General features: G+C 28.4%; 3 protein-coding genes across 5 annotated transcripts; 1 reads left to right on the top strand and 2 right to left on the bottom strand.

The window, feature by feature from the left end:
- Positions 1 to 94: 94 nt before the first annotated feature.
- Positions 95 to 2,818, bottom strand: LOC146538435 (3-hydroxyisobutyryl-CoA hydrolase, mitochondrial-like). The gene is made up of 5 exons (XM_085186452.1): positions 2,529 to 2,818; positions 1,817 to 2,351; positions 1,413 to 1,687; positions 616 to 757; positions 95 to 423 (listed from the first exon to the last, which is right to left on the bottom strand). The coding sequence occupies exons 2-5, from the start codon at positions 2,349 to 2,351 to the stop codon at positions 278 to 280; spliced, it is 1,098 nt and encodes a 365-aa protein (XP_085042578.1). The 5' UTR covers positions 2,529 to 2,818; the 3' UTR covers positions 95 to 277.
- A 1,236-nt stretch (positions 2,819 to 4,054) lies between these two features.
- On the bottom strand, positions 4,055 to 7,275 carry LOC146538436 (3-hydroxyisobutyryl-CoA hydrolase, mitochondrial-like). 3 transcript variants are annotated; one of them, XM_085187414.1, is made up of 5 exons: positions 7,139 to 7,275; positions 6,089 to 6,620; positions 5,451 to 5,725; positions 4,838 to 4,979; positions 4,055 to 4,460 (listed from the first exon to the last, which is right to left on the bottom strand). In XM_085187414.1, the coding sequence occupies exons 1-5, from the start codon at positions 7,163 to 7,165 to the stop codon at positions 4,318 to 4,320; spliced, it is 1,119 nt and encodes a 372-aa protein (XP_085043540.1). In that variant the 5' UTR covers positions 7,166 to 7,275; the 3' UTR covers positions 4,055 to 4,317. The 3 variants fall into 3 exon arrangements, with proteins under 3 accessions (XP_085043540.1, XP_085043541.1, XP_085043542.1); XM_085187415.1 differs by having other exon boundaries at positions 7,033 to 7,155; XM_085187416.1 differs by lacking the exon at positions 7,139 to 7,275 and adding an exon at positions 7,003 to 7,021.
- A 126-nt stretch (positions 7,276 to 7,401) lies between these two features.
- LOC146538437 (peptide deformylase, mitochondrial-like) lies at positions 7,402 to 10,395 on the top strand. The gene is made up of 3 exons (XM_085187417.1): positions 7,402 to 8,058; positions 8,127 to 8,247; positions 10,151 to 10,395. Exons 1-3 carry the CDS (start codon positions 7,723 to 7,725, stop codon positions 10,342 to 10,344), a joined length of 651 nt encoding a protein of 216 aa, XP_085043543.1. The 5' UTR covers positions 7,402 to 7,722; the 3' UTR covers positions 10,345 to 10,395.
- The last annotated feature ends 22 nt before the right edge of the window (positions 10,396 to 10,417 follow it).

The raw sequence follows: 10,417 nt of genomic DNA on the forward strand, positions 1-10,417 counted from the left end.
AATTTATTAAGACATTTTTTATATAGATATTCCAATATATATAAAAATGTCTTTAAAAAAGTTTCATATATTCTTGTAAAAATAATGATATATATTTTATTTAATACAATTGTTTATTAAAAGGCACATATTTTTCTATAAGATTTTTTTTAACAAATAATAATATCATATATTCCCTTTTATATAAAAAAGTTATAAACTCTCTTACTACATATATATAAAAATATATGCAAAGTCCATTACAAAAGTTTTAAAAAGTTTATATCAAACTTAATTATTAAAGTTTTGAATCAAAAAACTTTAGTTCCTTATCATCTGGGAGTTTCTTAAAGTATTCTTCAACATAGTCATCATCAACTTCGGCTAACGATTTATGTTTCCATTGAGGGTTGTTATCTTTATCTATGAGAAGAGCTCGGACACCTGCATTATAATAAAATTTCTTGTTAAAATATATTTTTGGCAGTTTGTAGAGAAATAAGAGGAATATATACTGTAATATTTAGGTAGTTTATAAAATAATATATTTTAAAACACAAATATAATGAGACTCAATAGTACTTGTCCATGTAAATAAAGTAAGGCATTGAAAGTGAATATAAAATTTAATCAAACCTTCCGGAAAGTCATGGTTGCATGTAGAACGGTTTGCTAATCTGTATTCCATCTTGAGACACTGTGGCAGCTCTAACTGAGCACCTCTTTGTAATGCTCTCATTGTTATTTTGAGAGAGCCTGGACACATTTGACTTAAAGTCTGAAATATTTATAATATCATGTCTAATTTCATAAAAAATAAATTAAAGTTATTTATCACTAGTTGCTGCTCACAACTTTGACTATCACAGAATTGCTAAAGAACTATATGCAAACCAACTAAATTACTCCACTCACTCTGGGGCTCACGTCTCACGCAACTCAATGACTTGTTTTGTATTACCAAAACGGGGAAATGGAACGCATTTAATTTAGTCTCATTATTAGAATACATTTTATTTGACAATGAAACTGTACCATGGTGAACAGTTTTTGCTATAGTGGCTTTCTTCATTTAAATTTTTAGTTAAGCTATTATAGTTCTCTGTTAACTTTCCATCTTCTTCAATCTTAAATTTTTATATGTTACTTTAAAATCCCTGAAAAACTTTTATAAAGATGGCATGTCATTATTTCTTATAGTTTTGCTGGACTATTATAGTTCTACATTTAGTGTGCAAATTTTCAAAATCAACAATAGTAATAGCTAACAAAAGTTTTCAAATTTGTCTTTTTATTTTAGAAAATGTATGTATACAATCAGACAAACTCACAAACAAAAACTTAAAAAATCATACATTTGCATTTTACTACCAATTGTTCATCACCCTAAATATTTTTTTAAAATAAATTAAAATACAGACACACTTGCTTACCTTTAAAGTTTTAACAGACCAGTCATTTTGAACTTTTTCCAACCTTTCTATTATTTCTTCTACAGTGGAAGCAGCAAAACAATAATTAATATGTTTAATATTAGGTGCAAGAGAGAATTCTTCAGGGGGCTCATTGAATTTGTTTAATAATGCCTGTACTTCTCCATCACTGGTACATCTTGATAGTAGCATTTCTAATTCATATAAACGCTGGCTGGATACAAAATGTGTCGCTATACCTGCTTTAACTACATCTTTGCCTTTTAACCTGTCACCTAAAAAAAACATTAAAAAAATATTTTAATTACAGCAAATAAATAACGTAAATAATACTTCTTTTATTTCTCCATTTACAATAATATCTTAGTAATGAAATGATTATGATAATTTGATTTAAGACATACCAGTTAATCCTAAATAAAGTCCTAAATTGACTTGTAACCTAGGTAAGAAATAAGAGCCTCCAACATCAGGAAATAATCCAATTTTCGTTTCAGGCATTGCAATCATAGTTTTCTCAGTGGCCACCCTGTACCTGCCATGCACTGACACACCAAGTCCGCCTCCCATTGTAATACCATTTATTAAAGCTACATATGGTATTTTATATTTTCCAATAAGATAATTTACATTGTATTCAGTGTGGAAAAATCTTGGACCTTCGTCCTTATCGATTGCTTGTTTCACATCACCTCCTGCACAGAATGCTTTATCACCAGCTCCTTTTATAATCACTAAGTGTTTCTTGCTCTCCCATTCCCGTAATTGTGGTAATAGTTTTGATACCATGGATGTATTCAAAGAATTTAAAGCTTTGGGCCTGTTTAATATGATAACCCCTGCATTATTTACTGTCTCAAATAACACATCTGACTCCTGGCTGGACATTGTTCTTTTTAAAAATAATATACTTTGTGGTGGTATTCTTAATTTAAACATCTGCAAGTTATTACTTTTAATTTATAACTTATTTATTTTTTGTATAATAAGCCACTTTTTATTTACTGTGCACAATTAAATTTATACATATTTTATTAGTTACTAGAAAATAGTTATTTTTTGTTAAAAAATAGTAAATTATATCATTTTAAAAATGTAATTACATAAGTTACTTACTTTTATTGAACTTGAACCCTGATTGTTTAAACAGCCTTATCGTTTCCGTGCGAATTTAATATTCATAAAATACAGAACTTGTTTATTAAAGTTACTCGCAATTTTTTGTTGAAAAATACATGCCGTCCATAAATTGTAGACTATATGTAAAAACATTTAGTAAATACTAATAAATGTAATAAGTATATGCCTCTTTATTTATCTTATTTAGTACAAATTTTAAAGTTATTTTGAATAGTCTAAAAAAATATGTGTTTTTTCTCTCTTATCTTATCTACTGTCAAATACTGGAAAAACATGATGTGGAAGATCTAATCTAATGTGTAAACATGTTCGAATGTGTTTAATCTTTCATTATTTACATATTAAAGTTATAAGAAAGTAATTTTTAATGACAAATTTAGGCATTATTGAGTCTAAATGTAATATTTTCAGTCATAATTTTAATAAAAGCTAACTAATTCAAACTGGCAACTCTGTATAATTAATTGAATATTCAAATTTCATGGTCCAAAAATGTAAGTTACTAAAAGTAAGTATTTTTTGTTTCAACTTCATATAGCAAAGGGAATGCCGCCAAATATTCGAGGCATTGTGTCTTGAGTGGCGAAATACGAACTCGACCCCAGAGTGAAGAAATGAAAACATTAAATAATTCATTTCCTCGAATGGGAATCGAACTCAAAATCTGTTGCGTTTACAGACACACTGTGCCCCAGTGCCACGACTGGTTACAAACTGGCTTGTTTTTTTAAGACTTTTATACTGTTATTTATGCTCCTTCTTATTATGACTATGTGATAGTTAATTTACCGAAACTATAAATTCTTTGTTTTTATTATCTTAACATTTAAAAATATCGATCTAGAGACTCTAATAAAAAATATAGGTTATTTCCTCATAGATATTTCAATGAAAACATTTTCCTGTAAAAAGATATTTGATGTAAAAATAAAAATATCCATATAAGTACAAAAATACTGACAAGTCTTTACTTGAGATTAAAGACGATGATGAGACGAGACGACGAAGTAACTTAAGGTCTTCGAAGACACAGCCATACTATAAAACATGTAATAAAAGTATGTAAATAGTTCAACCTATAAAACACCAATAGTTTCTGATCTTTATATTTTCCTATCTTGTTTTTAGAAAACGTATAAATATTTAAGGCCAATTGCGGCGCAAGGGCACAGTGTAACTGCGACCAGACAGGTTGTGGCTTTAAATCCGACTTGAGGAAAATAAATTTTTAATACTTTTATTTCTTAACACTAGATTTTCTCTGCTTATATATTAATTTAAATCCATCACTTCACCTAAAAGTTAGTAATTTTCCTATAAAAAGAAAATTAAAATTTTATACCAGTTTCTGTATGTAAAATAATATCAGTTATCGAGAAAGGATATTGATATGATTAAAATTTACATACTTATAGCATTATTTTCGTGTCATACTTTAAAATAGTATACATTTAACATAACTATCAAGTAAAATGTTGTATAAATTAAAAGATATATATATATATATTTAAATTTTATTTCTTAGTTAAATATGATAATAAGTAGTATAGTCATAAACCCTGTAATACTTACATACTAATACATAATTTAAAAGAGAAAGAAATACATCCTTCATATGTTTTAAGCAATTGAAAACATTTTTCTTATTAATTATAGTCTAAATTTATATAAATACTTTCCACCTAAACATATTATAAAATTTAACTGATCGCTATATGTACATGGAAGACATATGAGATTGCTGTATGCACATGGAAGATATTTATTAGTCTGCATAAAAGAATTTAAGTTCTTTATCTTCTGGAAGTTTCTTGAAGAAGGAATCTACATACTCTTTTTCGACTTCTTCTATAGTGCTTGGTCTCCATTGTGGTTTGTTGTCCTTGTCTATTATGAGGGCTCGTACACCTGGATATAACGATATTTAATTAGTAAACGCAATAAAGAATATATCATATAAAAATATAGATTTTTTTTTTTGAGGGTAGGCAGAAGCAAATTAGTTTTAAGTCACCTCCACCCACCAGACACTCATAACTGCATTGATGTCAAATTTAAGAAATTTTATTAAGGTAATTTTAGACAAATTATATTTAAATTAACTATTAGTAGCTTCAAAATTATATAAACTTTTCAAATAGTTGACAACTCTAATATTACCAAATTAAAACCAAACATGTATTATATTAGATATTCATATTTTGTCAGTTAAGATTTGTATCCACTACTCTTTGTTGTTTAGCATTCACTCACAAAAAATAGGTCTAATTTAATAATTAAATAACCTTCAGAAAAATTATATCCTTTAATTGAGTGACACACTATTCTGTATTCCATTTTAAGGCAGTCGGCTAGATCCATCTGGGCACCATTTTGTAATGCTTGTAATGTAATTTTTAGAGAGCTCGGGCACATTTGATGTAGTGTCTAAAAGTTTTATAAAATATATTAATACTATATTAATATAAAAAAAACTATAAATACATATTTTTAACATTTTTAGCATATTATTCCACTCTTGAGAAATAAAAATACTCATTAAGAAAACATATAAAAATTTGGAAACCATCAAATTTATCTTAATAAGTATTTTTAACAAATCTTCTATCAAGGCCAGTTGTGGCACATAGGCTTATGTGTGGGACTGTAAATGCGACAGGTTGTGGGTTCGATTCCCACATGAGGAAATGAAATATTTAATATTTTCATTTTCTTTGTTTTAATGTTCCTAGGTTCCCTCTACCTATACTGCTGTGTAAATCTAAAAAAGAAATATATAATTGTTTGCCTTGAGTAGAAGCAATCACAATATTTTGTTAATCAATTGAAGTCATTAACCACAAAGATTGATAAGAGAAGCCCTTTAGTGACTAATAAAAATAAATATTTTGAACTTACATTAATTGTTTCCAAAGACCAGTCATTCTTTATTTTCTCAAGCCTCTGAATAATTTCCTCAACAGATGGAGCAGCAAAACAATAACTTATGTCTTTAATATATGGTTGCAAAGAAAATTCTTCCAAAGGTTCCTTATATTTATCCAACAAATTCTGGACATCATCATGGCTGGTACATTCAGAAAGGGATTTTTCAAGTTCATTTAAATGCTCGCTTGATATAAAATGTGTTGCAACACCAACACAAACTGCATCTTTGGCCTTTAACCTCTGTCCTGTTTGAAAGTGGGGCATTTATAAGATGTATTTATAAATATATATGAGTCTTATTTACTTATTAACATTTTATATTATTTACTAAGAAAAGAAGCTTTGAATGTTTTCTTGCATGCTTTCATGCATCTCTGCTTCCAGCAAGGCAAAGAAAACCTTGTGACAAGATTAAGGACACTCCATTCTCCACTTACCACTAGAATTAAAGACTTTATGTGTATCCCTGGGAGGACTTAGAAACCAATTTCTATCCCTAATACCCTCAAAATTATATTTTATGATAATATTACTATTACACTTTTTAAATATTTGCAATTTTTTTTTTTAATTTAAAAATATTTAACAAAAATAAAAATTGTTCATACCAGTCAACCCCATATAAATTCCTAAATTATTTTTCAATCTAGGCAAAAAGTAGCTACCACTGGCATCTGGAAACAGTCCAATCTTATTTTCAGGCATAGCTATTATAGTTTTTTCTGTTGCAACTCTGTACCTTCCATGGACTGAGAGACCTAGCCCACCACCCATTGTGATACCATGTATTAATGCTACATAAGGAATTTTATATTTATTAATATAGTAATTGGCATTGTATTCTGCACTAAATATTTGAGGGCCCTCTAGTTTGTCAATTGCTTGCTTAACATCACCACCGGGGCAAAATGCTTTATCACCAGCTCCTTTAATAATTACTAATTTCCTTTTGGTCTCCCATTCCCGCATTTGTGATAGTATTTTAGATAACATGGATATATTAACAGAGTTTAAAACTTTTGGTCTGTTCAGAGTTATGATGCCTGCATTATTTAATATTTCAAATATTACATTTGGAGTTGTAGACATAGTTCTTGACATGAAACTTGATGTTTTTAATAATATGTTTGATTTACACATCTGAAATGTTAGGAGCACAAGTATTTTTAGGTAGTAAGGCCTGTTACGTTTGTTACTTAATAAAAAAGTTAGTTTATTTTATTTCATCAAAAATCCTTGAGGTAACAAATGTCTCCTTTCTATCGAAATATAAATTACAAGATAGTTCAAATCATAATACAGGTATAAATAAAATTATTTTTATGGTTCAGCAGAATAAGTTTAAGTATCTATTTAATGCTAGTTATATTTGATAAAATACAAATAAAGAGAAAAAAAATCAAATTTAACTGAATTAACTATAGTTCGATAACAACTTTATTGCTTATCAGTATTAAAGGACAAAAGGACGCGCGAGAGACTTGACGCGAAAGGCCAACGAAAGACATATTTTGATACCTACAAACTAAAAATTTGAAAATAATTAATATACTTGGCTTGGAATTTTAGAATGTCAAACTTTTTAAAAAGATTAGGGTTTGCGCGCGATTTACATTTAAACTTTTAAATCGTTTTTGAATAGTGATTAATCATAATACCCGCATCGAACTTGAACCAAGGAACATATACTAGACTTGAACTATAACATAATATAAAAATTATCTTTTCTTAGAATAGTAAACATTAACAGTTAATATTTGTTTCTTTTGTTTGTGAGACATTTTATAAAATTCATTTCATTTTAATATTCAATTTTTACTAATAAAATATTTGACATTTATACAAATTTTATAATAAATTGTGTATACATGTAATGATAACAAAGACTTGTCTAATAAGAATAGAACGCTTACAACTTCAACGGTTGTTATAATCTTGTGTTAGTGTAAAATTAACAGTAATTTAAATTCTGTGTGTTATGATTATGAAATATGAATAAGCATAATCATTTGTCGAATATTTTGTGTATAACGTAGACCGTATCCGGTTTCCGAACGACTTTAACATGAGCTAGTAATAACAGTGACACTGACAAGTGATAACTTATCTTTGACGTCTGTCACTTCAAACATTGAGTGTGAAGTTGTGAACTGTAATGGAAATTTAAATTAATTTTACTATTTTTTACTATTTGTAAGCTCAATAATATAATAAACAAAATATTTATGTAAATTTCACTGAAATGGGCTTAATGAGAAAAGCTATCAATTGGTATGCAAGGCTAGCACCGAGCCATGGACGTTCAAAGCCTCCATACGAGCATGTGGTACAAATCGGTGATCCTATATTACGTAAAATATGTGAGCCAGTTCCTATTGAACAAATTAAATCAAAAGAAGTACAAAATGTGATACAAAATATGAAAAATGTTCTTGAACGGTATAGCAGTGTTGGAATGGCTGCACCTCAAATTGGCGTTAATATTAGAATATTTATTATGAAGCTGACGCCCAAACAAATAGCCAACTTACCTGCAGACGTAACTAAAAGGAAAGACATAAGTGCTATCCCATTAACTGTAAATATATATATATTTTTGTTTAATATTTTTATTGAAATATTTTATCAGAAATTTAAATGTTATAGGTTTTTGTTAATCCAACATTGAAAATAGTTGATTATAAGAAACTGATACATTCTGAAGGTTGTGAAAGCATCAGATCATTTTCTGCAGATGTTGCTAGATATAATGAAGTTCAAGTCACAGGTAAATTGATATTACAAAGATAACTAAAATTATTTCCAAAAAAACAACTTTTTTGGTAATAGTCTTTTAATTTTGGATTTGTAAAGCATAAAGTAATTATATTATTTCTAAATTTCAACTATTACTTTTGCATCATTTGCAAAACTATATGAGCCATTTTTATTAATTGTTTTTATTAATTGGTCTAAAGAAACTTGTCCTTTTCATTATTTTATGTAGAATGTAATCTATTCCCCAGACTTCTGTACAATCTGTCAGAGAACTTAGTATAGTCTGGCAAATATGTTATTGATAATGGGAAGCACACGCGGTAAATTGCACAGTATACATATGAGCAGAGAATGTTCGATCAGTGTGACCCTGTTATGTTGTTTTACCTCACGCTTAGCAAATCACATTTACCTATACGATAATTAAAATATCTGATCATGTTTATGTTGTAGTAAATTATACAAAACGAAAATTTTATGAGGATATCTAAATATCGCAACATAATCAGCTGTTCCATACATTGTTGTCGAGAATAAAATCAAGACTAGCCCGAAAAGTATAATAACATTTTTGAGTCAATAAATAATTAATCAATTCTAAGCTTCTGCTTATATAACTAATGGCACATGATATTTACGTATATGTGTATATACTATATACACACTTATATACAACATAAACATTCAGTGTGCATAATACAAGCTTATAAACTATGCAATATGAATAAATAAATATCTGGCAATATTTAAACTTCTTAAAGATTATATAAAAGAAAATAATATTGGGTAAATTATTTCAATAAATTTAGAGGTACAAAAAATGAGAGTGCGGTATCCCTTTGCCATAGTTTGCCATTTGCGTCAGTGTGAGCACTACGTCCTTACAGGAAATTCGCACCCACACATCTTTAAAGGTATAATCGAGCTCACACTATATTGTTCAAACAAGAATATAATTAATTGTAAACAAAAATGCCTTTTACCGTTTTGATTGAGCTTTATTATTTGTCAATTTTTATTTTTTACTTTCTTGCATGCATTAACTAACGTTTTAAATAAAACGGTAATAAAGTTTTGATTTAATTTGGAGATATAATTTATTAACATAATTTATTTGTTAAGATCTCTATTTCCATTATTAAAAAAAATATTTACTTACCCATAAGTTGATTTTGCATGTTGCCTAACGCCAAAATCTTGTATTTGTTTGCATGTTTTATATATTAAATTTACTTTTTAAATTTTACTTTTTTTATTGAATTTGGATTGAGAAGATTTGTTTTTGGCCTCATTATAATAATTTAATTCAGTTTTTTATTTAATTGTTTAATTTACCATAACTTCATTTTGCATGTTGCTTAAGCTAACACACTAATTATTATATGATTACTAGATAAATATGCTCTACTATGCCATTCCGTATATATGATGCTATCATATGATATTATATTCATATTTTATAGTAATGAACTGATAGCGACACAATGTGCACAACAGTGCACTCGACTGTACCGTAGCCCGGTCACACCCCGCAACGATTCCCCGCGAGCCCTTACGGGGAATCGGTCCGGCGTGAGCGGGTGTCTATGTGCAGACATCAAAATACGCTTTCTGCGCAATTTGCCGCGCGTGCTTCCCATTATCAATAACATGTTTGCCAGACTATAATAAATATCACGCTAGGCCTGTATGTATTTATAACAGGATTTAGAACAACATACTCCTCTTATAGATATCACTATAGGATGCTTAAATTCCTAAAAACATAATTGTCTTTTAATCATATTCATAACTGTTTTATAAGCTATATTGCTAAGCAACTAAATTGGTCATAACTGGAACTTCTAATTTAGAACAATTAAGAAAAGTAGTAATAGATTTAAAAATATTATTATATCATTAATTGGTTGCAGGATACAACTCAGAGGGAGAAGAAATATTAAAAGTTTTTAGAGGCTGGGCTGCAAGGATAGCTCAACATGAAATGGACCACCTAGATGGGAAACTATACACAGATGTCATGGATAGAAAGACCTTACACTGTACTTGTTGGGATGAAGTCAATTTGTCAAAAGGAAACATAGTTATACCATTCAAACCAGATTAATTTATTTATTGTAATGTATTATACCATAAATATATGAATTTGATAATTTAATATAGTAGTTTTATTTATCTTT

Source organism: Heliconius melpomene, chromosome 6 (assembly GCF_056956725.1).
Source record: "Heliconius melpomene rosina isolate 202511_hmr_F chromosome 6, ASM5695672v1, whole genome shotgun sequence".
NCBI classification, from domain to species: Eukaryota; Metazoa; Arthropoda; class Insecta; order Lepidoptera; family Nymphalidae; genus Heliconius; species Heliconius melpomene.